The following is a 27,177-nucleotide window of genomic DNA, read 5'->3' on the forward strand; positions in this document are numbered from 1 at the left end:
TTGAGCCTGGTAAGATTCGAACCTGCAGTAATTGCAGGCAGCTGTGTTAATAACAGGGTGCTTTAGACCACTGTACTACCAAGGCCCTTAAATCCAATACATTTCACGTTGCTTCTCAGAGAATTTTATGAATGTTATTTTGATGTTCCAAAATGCCATTGTTATCTTGGAAACAGAATGGCCTGCTTTTTGCTTAGTACTTTCTGCTCAGTTGTATATCTGCCCCCAAAATAATAAATTGCAAACCAGAGGACCTGGTCCTCTCAAAGGAAAAGTGATATTTCAAAGATGTTTATAACAAAGCGATGATCATAAAACATTCTCTAAGTAAGAAAAATATATAAAACATTATTTTAAGACTGATGCTGTGTTCCCACATTGCCCTACATCGAGGTTTACAGAACTCAACTTGACTCACAACTGAGGTTCATGTAATAAGCTCAAACTGCACTACAGCTTAGCCATTGGCCACATTGTCCAGCAATTCTGAGAGTTCTAATCTCAATACAATTAAAGAATGCTGGGCGAGAGAAGGTTCAATAAAATCTGTTTGAAATTAAACTGAAATGGTGATGGGGCTGCACAAATTCCAACAAAACTAGACAACAATAAACCATACTTGTTTGCTAAGATCCAGTAGCCTTCTAAATTTTTGCTGTTCAGATCTGGTACTTCTAGCCTTAGTAGTAGCCAAGACAAGTACAGTATAAGCTTGTCTTGTATTTGTATTTGTATTTATTAGATTTATATACCACCCTTCTCCCAAAGGACTCAGGGTGGTGAACAGCCAGATAAAACATATAACAATATATAAAATTTAAAAACAATTTAAAACATATTAAATGAATTTGGCCCTTATGCATTAAAACACCCCCTTTTCAAAAAACAAATTAAAATTAGCAATTAAAAGAGTTAGGCCAGCCCAGCTTGTTAGAATAAAAAAGTCTTGAGGGCGCGGCGGAAAGTGCATACATCCGGAATCCTCCGTATCTCCGGGGGGGAGTTTGTTCCAAAGGGCAGGTGCCCCCACAGAGAAGGCTCTCTCCCTGGGGGCCGCCAGCCAACACTGCTTGACTGACAGCACCCTGAGGAGCCTCTCTCTGTGGGAGCGTACTGGGCGGTGGGAGGCTATCGGTGGCAGAAGGCGGTCTTGTAAATACCCAGGTCCTAAGCCATGGAGCGTTCTAAAAGTGGTAACCAATACCTTGAAGCGCACCCGGAAGACCACTGAAAGCCAGTGCAGCTCGCGCAGGAGAGGTGTTACATGGGAGCGCCATGACGCTCCCATAACCACCCGCGCGGCTGCATTCTGGACCAGTTTAAGCCTCCGGGTGCTCTTCAAAGGGAGCCCCATGTTGAAAGCATTATAGTAGTCCAGGCGAAAAATGACGAGGGCATGAGTGCATAAGGAGTGCATAAGGAGACTGTGCATAAGGAGTCCCGATCCAGAAAGGGACGCAACTGGCGAATCAGGCAGACCTGATAAAAAGTCCCCCTGGCCACAGCCATCAGATGTTCTTCCAGAGACAGCTGTGTATCCAGGAGGACACCCAAGTTGCGCGCCCTCTCCGTGGGGGCCAATGACTCGCCCCCAATAGTCAGTGATGACACCAACTGACTATATTGGGATGCTGGAAACCACAGCCACTCGGTCTTGGACGGGTTGAGCCTGAGTCTGTTTCTCCCCATCCAGATCCGCACGGCCTCCAGGCACCAGGACATCACTTCAAGGGCATCATTGGGGTGGCCCGGGGTGGAGATGTACAGCTGAGTGTCATTAGTGTACTGGTGGTACCTCACTCCGAAGCCACGGATGATCTCACCCAGCGGCTTCACATAAATGTTGAACAGAAGGGGTGAGAGGACTGACCCTTGTGGCACTCCACACACAAGGCGCCTCAGGGTCGACTTCTGCCCCCCCCGCCAACACAGACTGCGACCGGTCAGAGAGAAAGGAGGAGAACCACCACAGCACAGTGCCCCCCCCAACTCTTCCAACTGATGCAGCATGATACCATGATCGATGGTATCAAAAGCCGCTGAGAGATCTAATAGGACCAGGACAGAGGAGCAACCCCTGGCCCGAGCCCTCCAGAGATCATCAACCAACGCAACCAATGCTGTTTCTGTGCTGTACCCACGTCTGAAACCCAACTGGAATGGATCTAGATAAACCGTAAAGATTTGTAAAGTGCTTTCAAATCTTCCTAAACTAGACTTGCTATATTTTTCTTAAGATTTTGAAAGCTTTCATGAGGATGTGCTCTGGCTGTAGAAATACTTCTATAAATTGGGATCAAGGCTGCCAAAGTCCTTGTAGAAATGTTTCCAAGAATCAGTTCTATTAAACTGGATACATTTTTCCATTTCATTACAAAAAGTTTTTTATTATTAGTGATAATAAACTTATTTATATGTGATAATGAATATAACATCATTCATTTAAATAACATTTATCATCTTATGAGTTTAAAACCAGTGTAGTTCAGATACTAATAATACCTGATGATCCTTTTTTGGGGGCCAAGCAATACATCAAGTTATAATTGCCAACATAAAATATAAATATAAAATGATTTAATTTTTTGTTGATATCTTTTCTTTCTTAAAATATATTTTGACATTTGCTTGTAAGCCTTATTGTTGCTGCATACAATTAAAAGTGATTTTAAAGACGTTATGTTCAGATTGTGGGCATATATATTTCTTTCACATCCCATGTGATAAAATAATTTGTTTTTGAAACACTGCAAAAGTAGGGTAACAGTGCAAGATGATGTCATTTTCAAATAACATTCAATGTTTTGAAAACAAATTTCCTCTGGAAGACACTTGTAGTACTTTACCCAGCCCAACATTTCACATTATTGTTGTTAGTTGCAACACTTGTGTCTGCTTCTTTGTTTTTTTATTAGAAGTGTTTTTTCTCCCTTTAGCAAGCAGATCTTTCTGATGCAATTAAATACAGTAGACTGAGTTTTTATATCACATAAAATATGGTTTATTTGGTCTGGGTCTTGTAGGTTAGTGCTATGGTTGTAAGTCAAGATTTATGGTATCGTGCATTATATGAAACTTAATGATTGAGTGCAATATGTAGATCAGGCCATTGAGATGCCTAATAAGACTCAGCCAAGACAAAGTAAAATACCTAGGAATAAAACTTTGTGGGGGAAAAAGTGGACAATTTTGGTTGGCAATTTTGTATATCAAAACATGGATAGTATAAAAGAAAACCATCTTTGACCATTGCCATCTTTTTCTCTAGGATGAAATTCCACTGATGCCATTCCCTTTGGAAGACTATGAAGGACTGATACCAGTAAGTTATTGATCTGCTATTTTGGTTTAGAAGCCTTTAAAAGTAGTTTTAAAAGTGGATCTAAGGAACAGTTTTATTCTAATCTTAAACAGAGATTTAATTATTTATCCGTATATTTATTTATTCATACCCTGCCTTTATTATTATTACAAATAATTCAAGGTGGCAAATATATTCAACACACCTTCCTTCTCCTGTTGTCTCCCCAACAAGAAACCTGAGAGAGTGACTGGACTGGAGATAGCTCGTATCTCAAATTGCACTTAAAAAAAGTTGTAGTTATGATAGGGATCAGTCCAAAAATTTCCAATGCAATTATTTTGGCTTCATTTGTTTCATAGCTGCTCCTGTTCTTAAACTGAATAGAAATTACCCAATTAGAATTCCTGTGTCATTTAATTAAATTCCCTGCAAGGCGGGTGTGGGATTCTACCAGTTTAACAACTGGTTCGCCAGGATACTCCTTCTAGAAAGCAAAACTATGCTGTCCTCATTAGTTTTGTTCAGTTCAGTTTATTAAACTTCTATACCGCCCTTCTCCCGAAGGACTCAGGGCGGTGTACAGCCATATTAAAAACAAACATATACTCACAAAATTTAAAAACAATTTAAAATAAATAAATATATAAATTTGGCCCTTATATTAAAAGCTACAAACACCCAATTTAAAAATCATTTTCTAAGCCAGCCCGGACTATTGGAACAAAAGAGTCTTAAGGGCACGGCGAAAGGTGCATAGGTCGGGGATCATGTGAACCTCCAGGGGCAGTTCATTCCAGAGGGCAGGTGCCCCCACAGAGAAGGCTCTCCCCCTGGGTGTCACCAGTCAGCATTGTTTGGCCAACGGCACCCTGAGGAATCCCTCTCTGTGGGAGCGTATTGGCCGGTGGGAGGCTATCGGTGGCAGAAGGTGATCTCGTATATACCCAGGTCCTAGGTCCTAGGTGTCAGCCTTCTGTCAGAAGTAGAACAGTGTGGATTCTGGATTGCCTGAAGTGGCTGTGCAGGTTCAGGGACAGGATAGAAACCTCTCTAATTGGCACAGGGGACTTTTATATATACTTAGACATGCACATACAGAAGTGCAGCCCAGTTGGGGCAAACAGACCATCATGAGATCAAACCAAGGGTAATATAAACACACAGAAATAGAAAGAGCTTCTCCCGTATACAAATGAAGCCTTGCAGAAGGAATCAATCTTCCTCCCCCTTCCTCTTTCAAGGGCAGCAGATAAGAGAAAACATTCAAGGTAGAATGTACACAGTACTCCCACACATATCATACAATGAAAGTTACATGGCAGACAATAAACCACAAAAGTTTTAGCATTTAACTTACAAAAGATGTATAAAACTTACACAACTACAAAAAGTCTGAATATAGCAATAGCAATAGCACTTAGACTTATATACCGCTTCACAGTGCTTTTACAGCCCTCTCTAAGCTCTTTACAGAGTCAGCATATTGCCCCCAGCAATTTGGGCCCTCATTTTACCCACCTCAAAGGGATGGAAGGCTGAGTCAACCTTGAGCCTGGTGAGATTCGAACTGCCAAATTGCAGGCAGCCAGCAGTCACCAGAAGTAGCCTGCAGTACTGCACTCTAACCATTGAACCACCAAGGCTCATGTTACCCAGATTGTTGTCAAGAATATCTTGACACATGGCACAATCAAATTGCATCCACTTCCAACCATTTACAGTGAATTTACTACCTCAGGCCATATATTTGTATGTGTACACTGGAAAGCCCAGAGCAGATTGCCTATCCTCCACTTTGGGACATGTGAATAGAAGGAATGGGGCCCTAAAATGAAGCAATAGCCAACATTCTGGACCAGTGCAACTGCCTCCCCTATTCAGATGCACAAGGACATTTTTCAGGATTTTTTTTTCCTCTGAAGACACAGGCCTGATCAGATATAATTTCAAATTCTTTCTTTGTTTTGCCATCTTCCCCCCCTCCCCCAAAATTATTTTGGTTGGATTTTGTCCTGCTTTGGGAAAGCTATTCTGCTGACCATCAGAGTCTAGACCATCTTTACATACCGGTAATTTATTTCCAAAGGTCTGTTGGGTGGAAAAGAACAAAAAAAGACACAGAGCTAAGAGAATCCATCTGGATTTGTTAATGGTTAGCATGTTCAGACATTATTGTCTGCTCCAACAATTGTGTTAGAGAACTTAGAATTCTGCAGCAGTCTGAATACCATCGTTACCTGGACCTTGAATGGCTGTACATTCCATCTTAAAGATAGGTGTCAACGCAGTCAGAAATCACAATAGTTATAGCTTCAGGCAGTGATTAATTCTTCTTTCTCAAGTTTCTGCTATATTGAAATTAAAGCTTCTCACTGGATGTTGTCTGTCCTGTATAAATACCTTGATTAAAGAAGATTAAGGAACCAATTTATGGGCTATTTTTACAATACCATTAACATTGAAAAGTTGTCCAGAATCACTCACATAATTTTATGGGGCACTGATACATTATCTTCCAGCTGGAACATACTCTCATTTGGTAATCCATGTTTTCATTTTTTCCTTACCAAGAAAACTCCCTTAAGATATTGAGGGGAAAAAACCCCAATATCCATGCAAAGCATTTGATTGATAGCACCAAGAGTTCCTCAGATAGTTTTCATCTAGATTTATCACTGCATCCTTTGGAATTCCTTTTTTAAAAAATTCAAATCCATTTATTTCTTCTACAGTAAAGAGAATTAGCTCAAGATACTATGACCCAAGGGAAACAAATAAAAAATACTTTCCCAATTTTTCATTTTTTTTTAAATCCCATCATAAACTTTCTAAATGTCAAGATATTCCTTAAAATAATTATTTTCTGTTTTAAAGAAATCAGTAAACCATTGTATAGTGTTGCTATGAAAACTACGCAAATGTTGTTGTCAGCAGGAATCAAGCTGGGCTCCAGGAAATCTTTACTTTTTAGCTTGATACTCCTTATGGCCTTTAAAAATGACTGAAAAATTTCAGCATCAATGTAAAAAAAAAAGCTAACCTTTCTCCAAAGAGTATTTTGTCATCAAATAAAGGAAATTCTAATTCTACAAAGATTTTTTTAATTACTTATATTCAGTGACAATATCTTAGTTGATAACACCTGAACATGCTAATTCTTATAAAAATCAAGAGAATGTTCGCTTTTTTGACATTTTGCAAAGAAATCCTATGTAATGAGAATTATATTACATTTTTTCTCAAAAAGAATAGCTGTCAAACAAAATTGTCACTCTTATGTGCAATTCCTGGATCTTTGAATGCTGTATATCATCCATAATACCTTCATTTCTTCTTTAGCAGTTCATCTTCTATCAGAATGAGAGCTTTTTTGATAAACAAGAAAATCCACTGAATGTCAAAAAGTTATGGTTCGCTGAATGTTCTGTTTCAATAAATATAGCATCACTGTCAAAGAAGTCAATTTGTTTTGAATTAAGAATTATTATTTTTTCCATTTTTTAAAATAAAAATAAACAGTATCAGAATGATTTTTATCATTTCCTCAGGGATATTGGCTGTCTGAATAAAAAAAGAAAGATATGAGGAACTTGCATAGGTTCAATTAATCTGTTCAATGTTTCATTAAACATTTTGAACAATCGTGTCAGTTTATTTGACGTTCTCATGTTGCATTGATTTTTTTTTTTTTGCATTGAGAAAGAGGAATTAATCGTTAGGAATGCAGCCAGGGGCTCAAAATCTGCAAAATGGAAGGGGCACAAAGGACGTTTGCATTTTTTGTATATGTGTGTGTGTTATTCTGCCCACCATTTTAAAGGTTTTGGCTTCCCCTTCTCCTAAATACCTTCCCCAGTAGGAATGCTTAGTGAAGAAATTGTGAATGGGACAGTGGTGGGTTTCAAAATTTTTTACTACCGGTTCTGTGGGTGTGGCTTGGTGGGCGTGGTGTGGCTTGGTGGGCATGGCAGGGGAAGGATACTGTAAAATCTCCATTCTCACCCCAATCCAGGGGAAGGTTACTGCAAAATCCCCATTTCCTCCCGATCAGCTGGGACTCGGGAGGCAGAGAATAGATGGGGGCGGAGCCAGTCAGAATATTTTACTACCAGTTCTCTGAACTACTCAAAATTTCCGTTACCGGTTCTCCAGAATTGGTCAGAACCTGCTGAAACCCACCTCTGGAATGGGAGGAATGTAATGCTCACCGTTGGGATACAACATTACTTGGTTGTTTAGAACATCCATTGTCTTTCTGAAAAGAGCTAGGTTTCCTCATGTAAAGGAAGAAATTAGCAATAAAATGAAACAAGACTAGTGGAAGGATGGATTATTTAAACAAACTGGTGGAGGAGAAAGTGTATGGCTCTCCAGGGACATTTCTAGCAGCCTCTTTTGAAAAAAAGTGAAGAGCTTTGATAAAGGAAATGCATTTGAAAATATTTTGCAGCTGCAGAATAGAAAAGAAAAGAAAAAGAATAACAAAGGTGACAGTTAGAAATATCTGATAAATGCTTCAGATTGGGAGACCAGTATTATACACATTTGGGGGAAATGAAAATATCTCAAGGGGGTGGGTGAGAAACTGCAGATAGAAATGACTTTTCTGACAGACTTATTTAAACTCCTTTGAGAGTTATTCCATGGAAACTCTTTAGGCTTTTTTTTTTCCCATTGACAAACTGCAGAGTTGCAGTTTGTCAACGGAAAAAAAAAAAGCCCAGAAGCTTGTGAATGAGATTTCACAGAACCAGGGCTGCAGAACAACTTAGTTTACGTAGGTAAAACCTGGCTAGAAAGAATATGCACATAAAAGCCTACGAAAAAGAAAAAGATACATTGTACCTTTACAGGGAGGATATCTGAGAAGTGGGTGTGACTCACTGACGACGCCTTAAAAGGCAGAAATAGCTATCTGAGTCTCCCAGAGAGCAACACAGAGTTGCAGTTTGTCAACGGAAAAAAAAAAGCCCAGAAGCTTGTGAATGAGATTTCACAGAACCTAGGGCTGCAGAACAACTTAGTTTACGTAGGTAAAACCTGGCTAGAAAGAATATGCACGTAAAAGTCTACGAAAAAGAAAAAGATACATTATACCTTTACAGGGAGGATATCTGAGAAGTGGATGTGGCTCACTGACGATGCCTTAAAAGGCAGAAATAGCTATCTGAGTCTCCCAGAGAGCAACACAGAGTTGCAGTTTGTCAACGGAAAAAAAAAAAGCCCAGAAGCTTGTGAATGAGATTTCACAGAACCAGGGCTGCAGAACAACTTAGTTTACGTAGGTAAAACCTGGCTAGAAAGAATATGCACATAAAAGCCTACGAAAAAGAAAAAGATACATTGTACCTTTACAGGGAGGATATCTGAGAAGTGGGTGTGACTCACTGACGACACCTTAAAAGGCAGAAATAGCTATCTGAGTCTCCCAGAGAGCAACACAGAGTTGCAGTTTGTCAACGGAAAAAAAAAAAGCCCAGAAGCTTGTGAATGAGATTTCACAGAACCTAGGGCTGCAGAACAACTTAGTTTACGTAGGTAAAACCTGGCTAGAAAGAATATGCACATAAAAGTCTACGAAAAAGAAAAAGATACATTATACCTTTACAGGGAGGATATCTGAGAAGTGGGTGTGACTCACTGACGACGCCTTAAAAGGCAGAAATAGCTATCTGAGTCTCCCAGAGAGCAACACAGAGTTGCAGTTTGTCAACGGAAAAAAAAAAAAAAGCCCAGAAGCTTGTGAATGAGATTTCACAGAACCAGGGCTGCAGAACAACTTAGTTTACGTAGGTAAAACCTGGCTAGAAAGAATATGCACATAAAAGCCTACGAAAAAGAAAAAGATACATTGTACCTTTACAGGGAGGATATCTGAGAAGTGGGTGTGACTCACTGACGACACCTTAAAAGGCAGAAATAGCTATCTGAGTCTCCCAGAGAGCAACACAGAGTTGCAGTTTGTCAACGGAAAAAAAAAAAGCCCAGAAGCTTGTGAATGAGATTTCACAGAACCTAGGGCTGCAGAACAACTTAGTTTACGTAGGTAAAACCTGGCTAGAAAGAATATGCACATAAAAGTCTACGAAAAAGAAAAAGATACATTATACCTTTACAGGGAGGATATCTGAGAAGTGGGTGTGACTCACTGACGACGCCTTAAAAGGCAGAAATAGCTATCTGAGTCTCCCAGAGAGCAACACAGAGTTGCAGTTTGTCAACGGAAAAAAAAAAAAAAGCCCAGAAGCTTGTGAATGAGATTTCACAGAACCAGGGCTGCAGAACAACTTAGTTTACGTAGGTAAAACCTGGCTAGAAAGAATATGCACATAAAAGCCTACGAAAAAGAAAAAGATACATTGTACCTTTACAGGGAGGATATCTGAGAAGTGGGTGTGACTCACTGACGACGCCTTAAAAGGCAGAAATAGCTATCTGAGTCTCCCAGAGAGCAACACAGAGTTGCAGTTTGTCAACGGAAAAAAAAAAAAAGCCCAGAAGCTTGTGAATGAGATTTCACAGAACCAGGGCTGCAGAACAACTTAGTTTACGTAGGTAAAACCTGGCTAGAAAAGTTATTGTTTGGTTGATAAACTTTATTTATTTATTTTGCATTTGGAAATCTCAGCTCTTGGCTGATTCCAAGCTACTCCTTCTGATTATAGGGAGTGCTCTTTGGTTGCATTGTATTAGAGAAAAGAAAAATAATCACTATTAAGACTCCAAAGATTAAAAAATGGAGAACTGTTTTTATTTCTTTCAAAAGGAAAATTCATAATCGATGTAAATTTTCTTAATAATGTAAATAATTCTAGCAATATAATGAAGGGAAAGATAAGGAAATATTACACTGTATAAACCCCAATTTAAAAAGAGGAAGAAAATAGCTACAAATAATTTAATAAATAATATACAGAAGTGTTTAATAAGCTAAATAGGTACAAATAATATGAGAAAGTAGAGGTTAGAGGAGTAAAAGCTTAAGAAAAAAATCCTAAAACTGTAGAAAGTAACAACAATATGGATTGCAGATGCAACATATTGCATTCTTTACAGAAATGCAAAAATAAAAATCCATAGTTCTTCAGATTGTCAATAAATCACATAAGAATGCAGTTTTGAAGAAAAGGCTTTTACAAAGAATCATTAAACGGTATATAAATTGGAAATTAAATTAAATTAAATTAAATTAAACTGGCACATATGCTAAATAACTTGAATTCAGTATAGTTATCTCCCTGTTGAGTGTTGGGGCAAATATGGATTTTCTACAGCAAAATATGAGTGAAAAATCTCTCAAAACTAAATCTCATTGGCTAGATACATGCATCATGCTAAACCATGGAGTAATTTGTCATTGCCTTGGAGCAGAGATATAAAATTTCCAGATATACCTTATGTTTATTAAAGTATAATTTAGTGAGACAGTAATTATGTTTACTAATTCAATCTGCTTTAACATGTTTTAAATTATAGTGCTTCTTCTTTCCTTGAGGCTTAGTAAAAAGCAGATTCACCAACATCTAGATCAAAAGTCAGCAATAAGCTCCTCAGTAATTCAGGCCTTGTGCTTCCTTTTTCTTCCCTCATTAGTGAAAATGGAATGGCCCAGGGCAAGGCAGAAGGACATCTGGCTCTGACATTTGGGGGTTATTGTATATGTCACCGGTTGCCCTCTGGATAGCATGCTAATACTCTAGATAAAAATCTTCCCATTTCAAGAGAAAATATTTTATTATAGCATAATAGGTGGTCAAAGAGAGCAAGAATGATTATGATTAAAAAAAAGGCAGAAAAATGCCAAGTGATTTTGATAAAAATAAATGTCCTGGAAATAGGAAGAAAACTATACCAGAAGCTTCTTCTGAATGGCTTGAGATGAAGCTTCAAGTAAGGGAATGCAGGATAGGTAGTTTATAGATTTCTGTGGGAATGATAACAATATGTCAGTGGGGTGAGTGGAAATTTGCCTAGTTTTAATAATAGCTATGACACCCTTCCAATTTGAGGGTCTGGTAGCTTATTGACTTATTAATAAGTAATTAGAAACTTTTATAAGCTGTGAATTAACTTTAGCCAGAGACATTATCTTATTTGTCCCTTTGCCGACTAGAGGTAACATTTCTTTAACGCGTATCAACAAAAGAACTAGACAATGATGGGATTCAAAAATTTTTACTACCAGTTCTGTGGGAATGGCTTGGTAGGCATTGCATAGCTTGGTGGGTGTGGCTTGGTGGGCATGGCAGGGGAAGGATACTGTAAAATCTTCATTCCCACCCCACTCCAGGGGAAGGTTACTGCAAAATCCCCATTTCCTCCCAATCAGCTGGGACTTGGGAGGCAGAGAATAGATGGGGGCGGGGCCAGTCAGAGGTGGTATTTACCGGTTCTCCAAACTACTCAAAATTTCCGCTATTGGTTCTCCAGAACTGGTCAGAACCTGCTGAATACCACTTCTGGAGCTAGAGGAGTCAACCACAAACATTCCATAGGTTGACTCCAGATGTCTCCTATATAAACTAGCTGGCAGGTTGTGGCTTTGACACTCAGCTAAGACACCTTGTAAGCGAATCTGTTACTGGGAGGTGATGTGATATTTATCTTAAGCTGTGGTTAGAGGCATTTGGACAAGGTCTGAAGATAAGCAAAGTTTATCATTAGCATAATAAAAAAAAAACACACCCAGAGGTTGTCAATTTATATGATAATAAAGTAGGATTAGCTAATTAATAGAATATTATGGATGGCTTTGCTTTGTGCGCATGTGCAACTCTCATGTAACTTTGTAATCAATCAGCAATTCTCTTATTTTTGTTTTCTATGGTAAATTATATAAAAATTACTCAACCTGATTTCTAGTGTGCTCCTTGGCTGTGAAACCCAGTGGCGTCCTCTTTTGCTTCTGTACAGAAGTAAAAGAGTTTTGCCTTTAATGGACATTGGCTTTTTCACACTGGATTTAAGTACCTAGCAATCTTCTGGCCAACATGTCAAAAATGTAGAATTAAAACAAATCGCACAAAGAAAAAAGAGTTGAAAAAAGAAACCATAAATGCTCTGAGAATGCTGAAAATGGTAAGACTGTAAGGAGTAGATAGGATAATGGAAGAAATGTTATAAATATGAATGTGGTTTGCTTGTGGAGCAGCTGTGTGACTTGTTTAATATTGGCAAATGCTGCATTCCGTGGCGGAAGATTGGAAAAATGCTGCTATTGTTCCACAACACAAAAGGAAAGTTTGCAAGTACAAATGTTTACAGATAAATAATATGTTAACTGCATTTGGGAAGAAGTTGGAGGAATTTTAATCCAAAGGCCATGAGAGGTGAGAATGAGCAAAAATTATAGAATAGAATAACTTTATTGTCACTTTGAATGTACACCAATCAGCATACATTAAAATGAAATTTTGTTGCATACAGCTCTCAAAAGGTCATCACCTCCAATATACACTACATAAACATGACAAAATAAATAAATACAAAATTATGAATATACCCACATATATTATATGTCACAAACAACACAGTCTAATCCAGATGTGGAGATGAAAAATGAATTTTTGTGAGTTTACCAGATGGATGGCCTAGGAAGCAAAGCTGTTACAGAATCTGGTAGTCCTGCTAGAAATACTTCGAAACCTTCTCCCAGAGGGGAGCAACAGAAACAGACCATAAAGTGGGTGTGTGGGGTCTCTGGCAATGCTTTGAGCTCTAAACGCAAAGCGCTTATAAGCAGTATCCTGAATAACAGGAATCTGAGGCACTGCCACCACCAAACCAAACAGTGATGCAGTTTTTTAAAACACTGTCAATCGTGCCTCTGTAAAAAGTGACTAGGACAGAAGGAGAAAGATGTGCTCTCCTCAACTGACATAGGAAATGCAGACACTGATTTGCACGCTTCCCTAAGGATGACCTTTGGAGAGACCAGTTCAGATTGTTAGTTATCTGCACCCCCAGATACTTAATACTGTTGACCACTTCTATAGCTGCATCCTTGATACCGAGTGGCGTATGACCATGATGGCTCTTTCTAAAATCTACAATGATCTCCTTTGTTTTATTTAACACTTAGAACCAGGTTAGTTTTATTGCATCAGTCCACCAGAGCCTTCATCTCTTCCCTATAAGCATCTTCATTGTCTTCCCAGATGAGACCCACCACTGGCGTGTCATTCGCATTTTCACAATAAGATTCCTAGCAGATTTGGCACAGCAGTTGTGGGTCATCAAGGTGAACAGTAGCAGACTCAAGACACAGCTCTGTGGGGAACCCGTACTCAAGGAGCCTTATGCCAGGTAGTAGGTGAACAGACTGGAATTTTGCTCCTTAGCAGGCATTGAGAAATGTGCAAAAAATGTTCTTTCACACATTCCTTGATTTTGAGAAAATCTATGGTGCACAGTGTATAAGTTACAGAATGTTTCAGCCAAATATGGAACCAAAGATTGGTTCCTGAATGTGATAACAATAGTGCAAGGAAGAAAAACTTTTATGTGAATAAACAGAATGCTTAGTGAATTATTCCTCAGTGAGTAACAAATAAGACAAGGATGTGTGCTACTCCCTTGGTTGCATACTATATTTATGGATCGATGTGTAGGAAATACTTGTGACATCAGAAGTAAATAGATTAGGGATACTTTTGTGTAGAGATGTTGTCTGAGAATTCAAATGCTTTTCAGCAAATATTATCTCAAATGTATAATATGATGAGGGCTATGAATTTGGGAATTAATGAATTAAAGAGCAAAGTAGTTGTGTTTGGCAAGAAAAGGGAATGAATGATTTTGAAGTTATAAATAAATTGCAAATAAATAAAATAGAAGTTTGGGCAAGAATTTAGTAGAATGTTTACTAAAGATGGTTAGATTTTTTTTTTAAAGTAGAAATGCTGATAGAAAAGTTGTGAATAGTATGTGGCCTGCTCAAAGGAATGAATGTTTCTCCAAATAAAAAGTGGGGGGATAAAATAACCGCGGAAGAATTTGTTTCTGTCAAATCAGTGTATGAAACTTATAGAAGTAAAGATGATTTGCAAGGACAGAATGGGCTATAATAAACTAGACAACCTGTGAAATATTAGGTTATCATTTCAGAGATATTTCCTTACCTAAATAAAGAAACAGAATAACCAAGGGCAAAAAAGTAGTAGAAGCGGAGCAATTTCCAACTTTCTGCTGACTTAATTATGACTGATCTTCTCCGTCAGTCAGTAGTTCCACCCTAACCCTCTGGAGGGTGAGTAGGCTAGTCCCACTATTGGCTGCTGGAGGGCGATCAGCCATAAGCAAGCCAGCAGAAAGTTGGCAGTTCCCATTTTCATTGCTTTTTTGCCCTTGGTTATTCTGGCTACCTGATCAGCAGGAGCCAAAAGAGAGGCTGGTCTATCTGACCTTCAGAGGACTAGAGTGGGACCAGTCTACTGAACCTCCAGGCACTGAAGGAATCACAAATTTGCCAAATTTCAGTCCCAAGGGCATCATTTTGGATGCATTGTGTAAGTTAAGCCATTTGAGGTACCACAGTTGAAAAATTGTTGCCCTATGATGCATTGTTTTATTCAGTTAAAAGTTAGAGACACAAGAGTTTTAGTAGTACGCAGATGATAAACTTTCTTCTTCCCTTTATGTGCTTTCTATAATCTTGCTTATCCTAATACAGGATATTTGGGGGGGGGGGGAGGAATAAAGAATAGGAATATAGAATTATCTTACCTTACTGCATTCATTATGCTGAAAGAAAATATTTCATTTTCTTCATCCTTTCCATCTTTTTAGTAAACAAAAAAAAAAGGGAAAAAGGGGGGGTTACTGGCAAAAATGGGAGGGGGGGAATTCAACTTCAACTTCAAGTTGTTTTCAAAGTTTTTACTTCTCTGTCCTAGGACGGGGGTTCCCAACCCTCAGTCTGTGGAATGGCATAGGGCTACGGCATGCCCGAATTGATGAGTCGAATCATGTGGTCAGAAATACAAAACAAAAGTATTAGGAAACTATATTGGAGACTGAATTCTAGAGGGAAGATGCTTTCCATTGTTATTTAAAAGTGGTGTGTGTGTGGGGGGGGGGTTGGTCTGCATATTAGTTTAATATATTATTATTATTGTTTCCTTCTATGAGACAAGGGAAGCTTGTTATTGATTTTCAACTAGTTGATTGTTTTTCTCTGACCAGTTCCCTAGGAAATGGGACTTTGTCCTAGTTTGTGATGATCACAGGATGAACATTGAGAAGGCTCGCAAGAAAAAGAAGTTTCTGGAAGAACTGCACAGGAAAGGGTTCATTATCAAGGTAAGACTGACATCTCTTCCCTCCCTAAAGCTGACACCACATTGCTGGATATAGAGCTGGCATGCTGATTTGAAGCTCTTGTTTACAAGAGGCCCACAGCTTTCCTTGCTCAGAATTGGAGCTGATGTCAAGTAGCTCAGTCTGACAACACAACAAGCTCATGCTTTGATAGAGTGGATGTGATCTGTCTAACTGGCCTTTTCTCAAGCATGATCATAATATTTTTGCACCAATTCATGAGTATGAGAATTGAGGATTCTCCTAGACTGATGTCTTATAAGTCTTGGTATCATTTATTTTTCTATCAAATTCTTAGGCAATTAGGGACCAAAAGCTCTTTTATGGAGTTCATGCACCAAGTGGAATCTTTCGAAAATACCAGTGGCTTCTGAATAATCCTGATAATGAATCGGAGCATCTGTTTCCAGAGCAATTAGATTACCAACAGTCAGCAATCACTTCAACAAGGTAAGGTATCCATCCATCCATCCATCCACCCATCTGGTGCATACAGTTGGTGCTCAAGTGAAGCTGCTGTCCACGTGATTAATAAGTCATGAGGTCATAAATTAATGGGAACATTTCTTGAAGACAATGTTTGGATTGGCACAGAGACTATTGCTTAGTTTAACTGAGAACTTTTAATTGTAGTTGAGGGGTGAGGATCAATTGGGAGTGACTTTCTAAGCCTTTTAAAAACTGCAGAGATATCAATGCTATTCATTTAAAGATAATCTTAAGAGAGATTTTTGCTAAGGCCTTTGCACTTACTAGATAGTACAAACTAGAAACTACTGAATAGCTATGCAGATTACTGTGTAGAACAGAGGTCCCCAATCTGTCCGGCTTGGTGGACCAGTAGTTGGGGGGGGGGGAGATGGATGGTTCTGTGTAAGTGGCAGGCATGCGTGCGTGCAGCTCCATTTGCACAAGCGAGGGCACGCGCCTGCCGCTCCCACAAGTGGAGCTTTGCAAGTGCACCCACCCACCCGCCACTCATGCAAATGGAACTGCAAGCACGCGTGCGCTCACCCACCCCTTGTGTGGCCCAGTTCAGAATGGTTGGGGACCCCTGGTGTAGAATACAGAGAAAGAATTGGAAGCTTTTTAAAACAAAGCAAACAAACCAAACTAAAAACTTCAAGGAAGGGCTGAAGTAGGGAGGTTAATCCTTACAGCTTTTTCACTGGCAATGTCCCTAGTGAGCTGCTGCCTCCTTTCCCTAATTCTCAGAAATGGATCTATTCTATTTGCTCTTGTTTCTCTAAATGGCACCAGCAGGATGCTTTATCACCGTTAGGGATAAAAAGTTAAAAGATTTTCATGATAAAAGTTATATGCCTTAAGAATTTCTATACTAGGTAGAAATACTTTTCTAAAAAGGGCCTGGTGGCTCAGCAGACTGACAGCATTGTGATTAAAACCAGCTGTCTGCAATTACTGTAAGTTCGAATCTCATCAGGCTCAAGGTTGACTCAGCCTTCCATCCTTTCTAAGGTGGGTAAATTGAGGACCCAGTTTGTGGGGGCAATAAGCTGACTTTGTATAAATATACAAAAGTATGAAGGCTATTGCTTAACGCATTGTAAGCCGCCCTGAGTCTCCGGAGAAGGGCGGCATATAAATCAAATAAAAAAAAAATACTTTTGAATAATGAAAGTTGTATTTATTCCTGCCTCTGAACAGTTTATACTAGCATTGCTGTTTTTTCGGTTCTTGTATGTTTTAGGATACGTATTGTGAGTTTTATCCTGCAAAACACAGAAATTCCAAATACCAAAGGTATGAAAAGATCTTTCCCTTTGTTAGTGTAAATATAATCCATTTGTATTTTATTTTCACTTTGCAGTATCCTTTTCACAAATGCAGCTATGATCACCAGTCAGTTTTATTATTCATATAGAGACACACCCCGCTGTGGGGAGGCTTCATCCTAGTACATGTAACCATGCCTGCAAGCTGACCCAGCTTTCTGATGAGTAGTAATGATGTGATGAACTGAAAAAAGTACTTTGCTTTTTAGCCGTGTCACTTCAGACAAAGCAATCTGATGCGTTTAGGGTCCAGTGTTTCATTTGTAATTGCAGTGTGGGTGGATTGGAGGCAGTGTGATGATGTTTGTAGGATGACAGGGTTCAAATTCCACTCAGAAATAGCTCATGCTTTGTTACAGAAAACATTTTGTACAGTATACAAAACTCCTGGATTGTCACCTAATGACCGTTCAAATCTTTGTGATGCAGAAAGAAAACTCCCTATGTCCTTTCTCTTGTGTTATTTCTTTGCTGCAGCTCCTGTGGAGGGGGGCAGGATCAGGTTTGCTTCTTGGGGGGTGGGGGGACGGACACATACACAGATTTGCTTGCTGTTTGGTTCTTTTTAACTGAAGTTGTGGGGCAAGGAGAGACTCTAAACCGGTTACCTACCTGAAGAGCTAGTGTGATGTAGTAGTTGAGGTGTTATACCAGGAACAGGGAGAGCCGTATTGTAATTCCCCCTCTGCCATGGAAGCTCACTGGGTGATTTGGGGGCCAGTTCAGTCTCTTTCAGCCTTCCCTCCTTCCCTCTGTGGAGGCAAACAGGAGGAGGGTACACTACTTATGCCACCTTGAGCTCCTGTACAAAAGATGGAATATAAATCAAATAAATAAATCCCTGCCTTCATTGTTGAAGCCACCTTCTCCTACCTGACATTTCCTGTTTTTGGGGACCAAAACTCTTATCACTCCCTCCCAATCAGCAGAACTATTGATTGAGGGCAACAGGAGTGATGATTTGTCATCTGTGGACGGCAGGTTCTCCATCTTCTGATTTAGGGTTTTAATACTGAAGACTGGTAAATTACACCTGAGAATATTCAGGCAACGAGTGGAGCTAGAATACAGATCACATTAACCTGTTTTTAAAGCTGGTGCCAATGGTCTTTTAAATCATGGGAAGTTTCCGAACTCTTTTCTAAGGCAGATATAAATGATTTAGCTTGCAGTAATCCAGTTTTTCTCCCTAAGGCACAAGTCAGGTAATCCAGTCTGCTTTTTCCCCGACATGGTTATATGCGCCGCTGACTCAACAGCCCCATTTGGGCAAAAGTAATTTCTTTTGTCATCACCTGAGATTGACAAATAATGCAAACCTGGTTTTTGAGTGGGATATTTACACTATCCCAACAAGCAAACCAAATCATTACCATGGAATTAGCTGTCAAATGACCAGGAGGAAATATTTTATTTCAAGCCATTTATGTCCAAAATTAAAAATAAGTTAAAATGATCTACAAATAGCCATGATGTTTTGTAATTTGCCCTAGATAAGGCTGGTGTACTGTATTTTAGTTTAATCTATTTTTGTGAATTGCTTATTTAGCTAAAATGCTACATTAGCCCTAGAAGGAAGAATGTTTATCAAATGAATGAGTAACAGAAACTAGCACAGAAGAATTATTCTTAATTGTCATGCATATTCTAATATGCATAACGCTGCTTTGAGATATACATGCTTCAAGGAGACATTTACCTGGAAGTCTTTGTTAAGATACTCACTTGAGTGTCTATTTGAAAGAAATACCCTGGCAGAATTTCACTTTTTTGGGGGGAAAGGTCTTGATCTTGTTTCTCTTCCTCTACTAGAGAAGCTTCGTGACCTGATAAAGAAGAAAGTGTTTGAAACTGCATTTCCGTTACATGAGGTGAGGAAGCCTGAAGGCCAACATAAAGCTGTTGAATACAGTTGTTAAATTAAATAGCAGTTGTGAGCTTAGATTGAAGAATGGAGTCTAGTCTTTTGTCTTGATTCCTGGATCCAGAGAGATAGACCATTACAAGTTGCTCTAGTATTAGGGATAGTGATGGTGATGGTAAGGGAAGCTTTACTGGTGTTTAATTAGAAGAAAAGGCTAAAATAAATGTCAGAAACTATATTTGCGATGCATTAATCAGTAGAAGAAAAGCTTCGTTTGACAACTGTGGCTGTATATATCTATTCAGCATCTTGTGGGTGTGGATTGCTCAGGGTTGTAAAATTGTTTATAGAATATATAATCTTTCAGTTTTAACATGTTTAATTGCATTATTTTATCTAGAGAGAAAATCTGGGTAGATTTCTGAAAATGAATTGGGCTCAATGGAGAGCACTCTTCTGTAGGCAACCAATTGAAGAAATCAGGTAAGGGACAGAGAAATTGGAAACATTGATGAGGATGCTTTGAAATGTGAAATTACTGTAATAAAAACATCATCATGTTAATTTAAATAGCCTTTTGTGTCCTATATCCTTATCTAAAGGAAGGGAACATTTAAATAAGATTTAAATTGTATTCCTTTTTTTTGTTTCTGAATTGAGATCATGCTGTCACAAACTGAAATGATGTCATGTACTTCAGTTAACAATCTGCTTCTCTTGAAGAAGAGATGGTTCTTTGATATTTCACTGATCTGATCTGAAGATTAAACCCTGCTACAGTTTTTGCCAGTGCTGCTCAATTTTTGAACATACTTTAATAATCCAGCACTTGCAAACTGAATCACTGGATTTCACCAACGTTCAGTGAATCTGCTACTTTTTTGTGCCTCTGGGTGTAGCTTCCATTGACTGCTTTTGTAAAATAAGGTATTGGCTTGGAAACATCTTCATTTAGTGGCAGTTCTTTCAGATCCAGAACTAGAGGATTTATGTCAAGACAAGCAATGTTGTTTGGACAATTCTTTCAAGGTATACGCTTTCCTTTTCAGAACATATTTTGGGGAGAAAATTGCTCTTTATTATGCTTGGCTGGGCTGGTATACATGCATCCTGTTAATAGCTGCTGTGCCCGGTTGTATTCTTTTCATCTATGGCTCCATCAGCTTCAGTTCCAGTCAGATCAGGTGAGTTACTCTTTTTGCTTGTGAAAACATGGCAGGACGATGATGAGGATGAAGAATGCGGCCACCTTTGAATGTTTAGAAGGGGAAAACAATCTCTTGGTATTTTTGCACTGCTTCCTGCAGTTAATAGGCATCTGAGGCTGGAGAAGAGAACAATTACAACCATTATTACATTTTCTGATGTTTTTGTGTTTTAGATGGTTTCTAATAATAACAGGAGTGATTTTTAGATTTTTAACATATTGTGAGCCCTGAACTATTTTGGGAGAGGGAATTCCTTAAGGGAAGCCAATAAATATGCTTAAATGGTACTTATCCAAACTGACCAGGAATGATGATGATGATGATTATTATTATTTATTAAATTTATATACCGCCCTACTCCCGAAGGACTCAGGGCGGTGAACAGCCAAAAAATAAAATACACATAGTACAAACATTAAAAAACCATTTAAAACATATTAAATACTTTGGCCCAGAAAACAAATTTAAAACACCCCAATTTATAAGACAAATTTAAAATTTAAAAGCAATTTAAAAGAGAAGTTAGGCCAGGCCAATCTGCTGGAAAAGGAATGTTTTGAGGGCATGGCAGAAAGCGCGTAGATCCAGGATCCTCCATATCTTCGGGGGGAGCTCGTTCCAGATGGCAGGTGCCCCCATAGAGAAGGCCGCCAGTCGACATTGTTTGACCGACGGCACCCTGAGAAGCCCCTCTCTATGGGAGCGTACTGGTCAGTGAGAGGCTACTGGTGGCAGAAGGCGGTCTCATAGATACCCCGGTCCAATGCCATGGAGCACTCTAAAGGTGGTGACCAAAACCTTGAAGCGCACCCGAAAGACCACCGGGAGCCAGTGCAGCTCGCACAGGAGGGGGGTCAGATGGGAGTGCCACATCGTTCCCATAACCACCTGCGCAGCCGCATTCTGGATCAGCTGGAGCCTCTGGGTGCTCCTCAAGTGGAGCCCCATGTAGAGAGAATTGCAGTAGTCCAGGCGGGAAGTGACGAGGGCATGAGTGACCATACTTAATGAGTCCCGATCCAGAAAGGGATGCAACTGGTGAATCAGGCGAAGTCCTCCTGGCCACAGCCGTCAAGTGCTCTTCTAAAGACAGCTGTGAGTCCAGGAGGTCACCCAAGTTGTGAGCCCTCTCTGTGGGGGACAACGACTTGCCCCCAATAGTCAGTGATGGCACCAACTGACTATATCGGGACGTCGGAAACAACAGCCACTTGGTCTTGGATGGGTTGACCCTGAGTCTGTTTCTCCCCATGATAACTTATTACTCCTGCCATAATATTGACATACTATGTCTCCAAAAAATGTTACATGTAGAGCAATTGATCACCATCTATGAAATTTTGCAGGGATGGAATAGATGAGCATTGTAGTCAATATCAACTTGTTTAGGCACTGTTCTGGCTGTGCTCTGTTATTGAATTGTAAGAATAATAAAACAATTAATGTCCAATTTTGTTATCTCTCTGATTTAGTAAAGAAATCTGTGAGGCCAACACTACCATCATGTGTCCACTCTGTGACCAGAAGTGCCCATTTTGGATTTTATCAGACACTTGCACATATGCCAAGGTAAGAACATAAAATATCTCACTTATCTCTTGTGGTGCTCTTATGATTCTAGTACTTCTACTGCCCAAGAAACAGAATATCCACAGGTACTTATGCTTTCTCAGTGGAGGCTGCAGAAGAGTATCTTTTGATCTGCTAGCAAGGAGAACTAGGGAAGAGCTAGGGGACCAGAGAAAAGCAAATATGGTCATCTTACAAAGAGAGAGAGAGAGAGAGAGAGAGAAATATGGTCCCAGTGGTATCAGCCTTTGAGTTTAACTTCAATACTGAGGTGAGTGGGGCCCTCAGAGCAGAACTACCAGATAATGGTGCAGTACTAAAAAGGCAATGGAATTTTGAAAGAACAAAGAACCAGATTCCCATGAATATAGGGGGTTGAAGTAACCCTTGGAGTTACTTCCTTTGTTTTCCAAAAGCTCGGCTTGCCTCCCAGCATCTTTCCCCACCTGATCAGCACACTTTGGCCTTCTAAGTATTTTATGGCTAAACTGAGAGTTCAGTTTCTCTTGTCAAATCAAGAGTCATTTGATTTGTCAGATGGGCACTATATAAATTTGAAAAATGAATAAAAGAATGAATAAATAAACAGACATTTATAAAGGCAGGGGTGAAATGCTACCGGTTCACACAGGTTCGGGCGAACCGGTAGTAAAAAAAGCTACTGGTTTGTCTGAACTGGTATTTCCAACGATCAGCTGTGCCGCACGATTTATATTTGCTAGAAAGCAGGAAATCCTGCTTTCTAGCGAATCTAAATTGCGCAGCACAGCTGTTCCCCCCCTCACTGTTCTACTTACGTTGTTAAGCCTTCTTTTTCCACACGCAGTGTGCATTTGGCACGCACTGTGCATGCGAGTGTGTACAGTGTGCATTTGGTGTGTACTGCACATGCATATGCAGCATGCTTTTGGCATGCACTGCATGCACGCACACACCATGCTTTTGGCACACATGGCACATGTGTGGGCAGCAAACCGGTGGCAACCTGTGGAGGATTTCACCACACTATATGGTGTTAATTTGACACCATATAGTTCCACAACTGTTTTGATTTAGTTTAATGTATAATCTTTAGCTTGACCCTCAAATGTTCCTTCAAAAGTATCTTGAAGATAATGACATGACTGCTAGAAATCAGCATTATTTTGTCCAAAATAGATCATAAGAGACTTCACTTTAGTGGATAAATTGACTGCTAGGGATGTAATCAACCTCAGTTTCAGGGAAAGTTTTGTCAAGTTTCCACATAGCATTCTCACTACCAGTTCCACCTTAACATTCCACAGTCAAGGAGTAATTTAGATGCCATGTCAGCACAGGGGATCCACAACTGGCTAGCTAACACACTCACACAATCAAAATTAGGGACTTTATTTTGAATTGGGGAGACATAGCCAGTTATGTTGGGACTACCAATATTACTCAACATTTTAATTTAACGACCTAGCTAAAGGCATTGATTATCATAGTTGGGAATGACAAAAAATTGGAAGGTCAAGCTAACACTCAGAATAAGAGAATGAGATTTCAGTCTAAACCGGACAGTTTGAAAAATTGGTCTGAGAAATCAAAATATCCAAGGTATAAAAGGGAGAATTGTAAGATTTTGTATTTAAAGAGGAAAAATGTGGGGCACACATCTTAAGACAGAGAATGTGTGGCTTTGAAATGCTATATTGGAGAGAGACTTAGGTGTGGACATTGACCACAAGCTGAACATGAGGCAGCTGCTAGAAGGGATTTGAGGAGATACCCTAAAGAGAGAAGCTGAAGGAACATGGGTGGTGAGTCTGAAAAAATTAAGACTAAGGAGGTGACATTATATTTGTATTCATGTATTCATGAAATGGTATAGGTTCTCCTACTTGAGCAGGGGCTGGACTAGAAGACCTCCAAGGTTCCTTCCAGCTCATTTCTATTCTATGTATGTAAAAAAGTGCCATGGGGAAGATGAATAGGAATCAATTTTCCGCTGCTACAGGAACTAGAAGCAGAAATAATGAACACAATGTCCAGTTACATTTCACTTAAATATAAGAAAAGAATTTATGATGTCTTTATGATCTGTATCACAGCTGAATGGCCCATCCATCCATGTTCACAGGGGAAAGGGAGCATATGTGATAAAAGAAAGCAGAGTGACAAAAAGCAACATTGTGAAAAAAAGCCACACACAGTTTTCCAAAGAACTCTAGTGACTCTTTTTTTTTTTTTTTAACCATTTAGATCACCCATGTCGTTGACAATGAAGGGACAGTTCTGTTTGCAATGTTCATGACCGTCTGGGGTAAGCTTGCGGAAGATTGGTTTAATGAGGAATGCTGTTTAAATATAAGCTCTTTTCTGTCCACAGGACAATCCTTTCTCCTCTTCATTGCCAAAATATTTTTAATCTCTTATTCTGCTAACAGAATATGGAATATCTTATGGGAAACAAATCTTTGTATATGTTCCATTATATTCTTAACATTCCCTTAGAAATATATATCTTCTGCATACTTTGGCTGATCTCAATGGCCCAGTAGTTGGATAGGAGACCACTGGGAAATACCAAGGCTGTCACATAGATTAATGTGTTTTTTTTTTCTTTTAAAGGCAAAGGATATGAATAGCAAGCCCCTTCCATATGGCCATACGACCAAAGATATTACTAGGCATCAGGCTTGACTCAAAGGAAACATTATTTTTATATATCCTAATATATTTTTTGAAAGTAATAGCTACTGTTTTGTTTTAAATGCACTCCATGGAACTTGAAGAAGCATACTAGGCTATTTTGCTTGCAATCCACTGTGCATTAAGCACAGATCTTGGTACAGCTTTTATAAACAGTGTTGTGGTATCTCTTAAATGCCTTCTATGAATTTTATAAAATGAATTGCCCTGTACTATGCAGAATACTGGAGGATTCATGGAAGAGATTGAAAATTGTGTTTTTGCTGTCTCTCTGTCTCTCCCTCCCTCCCTCTTTATCTTATTTGTCCTTAATGTATAGCCACTGTATTTTTGGAGCTATGGAAGCGACACAGAGCTAAAATTGTCAGTCGTTGGAATATGTATCAGTGGGATGAAGAAGAGGTAAGGCCAGTTCTTTTCTCACATGTAAGAACCAGAGATGGGTTTCAGCAGGTTCTGACCAGTTCTGGAGAACCAGTAGTGGAAATTGTGAGTAGTTCGGAGAACCAGTAGTAATTCTGATTGGCCCTGCCCCCATCTATTCTCTGCCTCCCAAGTCCCAGCTGATTGGGAGGAAATGGGGATTTTGCAGTATCCGTCCCTTGGAGTGGGGTGGGAATGGAGATTTTACAGTATCCTTCCCCTGCCATGCCCACCATGCCACGCCCACCAAGCCATGCCACGCCCACCAAGCCACACCACAGAACCGGTAGTAAAAATTTTTGAAACCCACCACTGGTAAGAACATTTTAATATCTCTGGTGGCAAGAAAAACCTCTACTGTAATAGCTTTAGTACAAGTACAGCTACTAGACAGGTGTTGATGTCTAACCTGACATTTATTGCAAATAAATAAATAAATAAATAAATAAATAAATAAATAAATAAATAGTTAACATTTCTATTTGTGTCTTAGACCAAGAGTCAGCAATTTTTCAGGCAAAGGGCCCCAATCCCTTTATACAATGTTTTGAACACCAATAACTGAAATTAAATTAAAACGATCCATGTTTACATGTTCCAAATGCTCAAAGAGATTCAATTCAAAATCACAAAGATCTTATTGTATTTGCCTAATAAATAAAATTTTACCATTTCCCCTTAATTGGTAAACAGGTTGCACTGGGTGCCATCTGGTATGCTATATTGATGACTGCCACCTGATATTAAAACTAATATCACTTGAAAATGTTGGTAGAAACTTCAGCAATTTTGTAGTGAGGCAGAGATCAGTACAAGAGCTCTGTTACACTTGAACAGTAGTTCCAGTTGAGAGTCCTAGAAATTTTCTCTTGTCCTCAGATTGCCATTCCAGGAATTGAAACAAGGAGTAACAATGGTAATTGTTGAATTGACAGTCAGCTCAGTTTAGGAAGGCCTGTGCCTTTCATTTCATAAATTGTTGACTAGGCATTATATTTTCTCATATTCATCTCCAGCATCTTATAAAGGTTCTTTCAAGAACCTTATTTTGTGATTTTTCTGTCACAGTTAAGATTTTTATATAGACATCATGATTCTTAAATCAAACTTCCAGCAGAGTTAGTCAGGATAGAGTAAGTGGTGGTGAGTTAAACTCTGAATTGATCCATTTTGAATGTTGGCAATTGAAGTGAAAGAGACAGGTTGGCACATACACTTCTCACACTTGCTTTTAGGCTGTATCCTATCATCTAAATAAAACAGTTTCAGACCTCTGAAAGAGAGTATTTTTTATTTGGGACAATTGTGTAACACTGTATAAAATAACTTTGCATGTTCAATCCTTGATTTATGAGGCTATTAGGATAGTAGTAGAAGCAGAGCACTTATTTGCATATCGAAAGATCTGTCTCTGGCATTTCCAGGAAAAGGTGTAAAAATAGGAAGTGTTTGCCTTTTTTTGTTTCATCAGTCTGGAAACTTTTTTTGCAGCCCAACAGCTTTTTGTCCCTTTCTGTCTTTGAATGCAAATGTTTTCCATATTTTAACCCAGTTGTCTCATGTCTGTATTTTGCACACAGTTACCCCTAAAGAATAGACTTTTGCTTATCACAGAACTGAGCAAATGACCCAAAAAATCTCTTAGGTAAAGAGATTTCTAATCTTGTTGGTTGGGATGAGGGCAGCATATACTTGAGGAAATTTAACGTGGGTCTCCATCTCCTATGAAATAGAGATTATAATAGTTTTACAATTGCTGAATTATTTGATTGCTTCTGTTAGGTTCTAAGGATAAGCTAAGACAGAGATAGCTAATATGCTTTCACATATAGTAGAGGTCAGAATTTAGGCTACATAGGCTAGTCCTATATAATCATAATATTCTACTGGTGGCTTTTATTAGTGCAGGTGAACTGAAATAGCAATAGCAATAGCATTTAGACTTATATACCTCTTCATAGTGCTTTACAGCACTCTCTAAGAGGTTTACAGAGCCAGGATATTGCCTCCACCAATTTG

General features: G+C 39.1%; 1 protein-coding gene across 1 annotated transcript in view; it reads left to right on the plus strand.

The window, feature by feature from the left end:
* ANO9 (anoctamin 9) overlaps nucleotides 1-27,177 on the plus strand; it is a 53,846-nt gene that overhangs the window by 8,284 nt on the left and 18,385 nt on the right. The window contains exons 2-11 of the mRNA XM_034416714.3: nucleotides 3,269-3,322; nucleotides 15,488-15,604; nucleotides 15,921-16,072; nucleotides 17,334-17,386; nucleotides 19,231-19,289; nucleotides 19,683-19,765; nucleotides 20,332-20,466; nucleotides 21,963-22,059; nucleotides 24,286-24,346; nucleotides 25,055-25,137. Of these exons, the coding sequence (XP_034272605.1) occupies nucleotides 3,269-3,322; nucleotides 15,488-15,604; nucleotides 15,921-16,072; nucleotides 17,334-17,386; nucleotides 19,231-19,289; nucleotides 19,683-19,765; nucleotides 20,332-20,466; nucleotides 21,963-22,059; nucleotides 24,286-24,346; nucleotides 25,055-25,137 (894 nt within the window). The remainder of the gene's footprint in view (nucleotides 1-3,268; nucleotides 3,323-15,487; nucleotides 15,605-15,920; nucleotides 16,073-17,333; nucleotides 17,387-19,230; nucleotides 19,290-19,682; nucleotides 19,766-20,331; nucleotides 20,467-21,962; nucleotides 22,060-24,285; nucleotides 24,347-25,054; nucleotides 25,138-27,177) is intronic.

The sequence above is a fragment of the Pantherophis guttatus genome, chromosome 1 (assembly GCF_059756535.1).
Source record: "Pantherophis guttatus breed Tessera chromosome 1, ASM5975653v1, whole genome shotgun sequence".
Taxonomy (NCBI): domain Eukaryota; kingdom Metazoa; phylum Chordata; class Lepidosauria; order Squamata; family Colubridae; genus Pantherophis; species Pantherophis guttatus.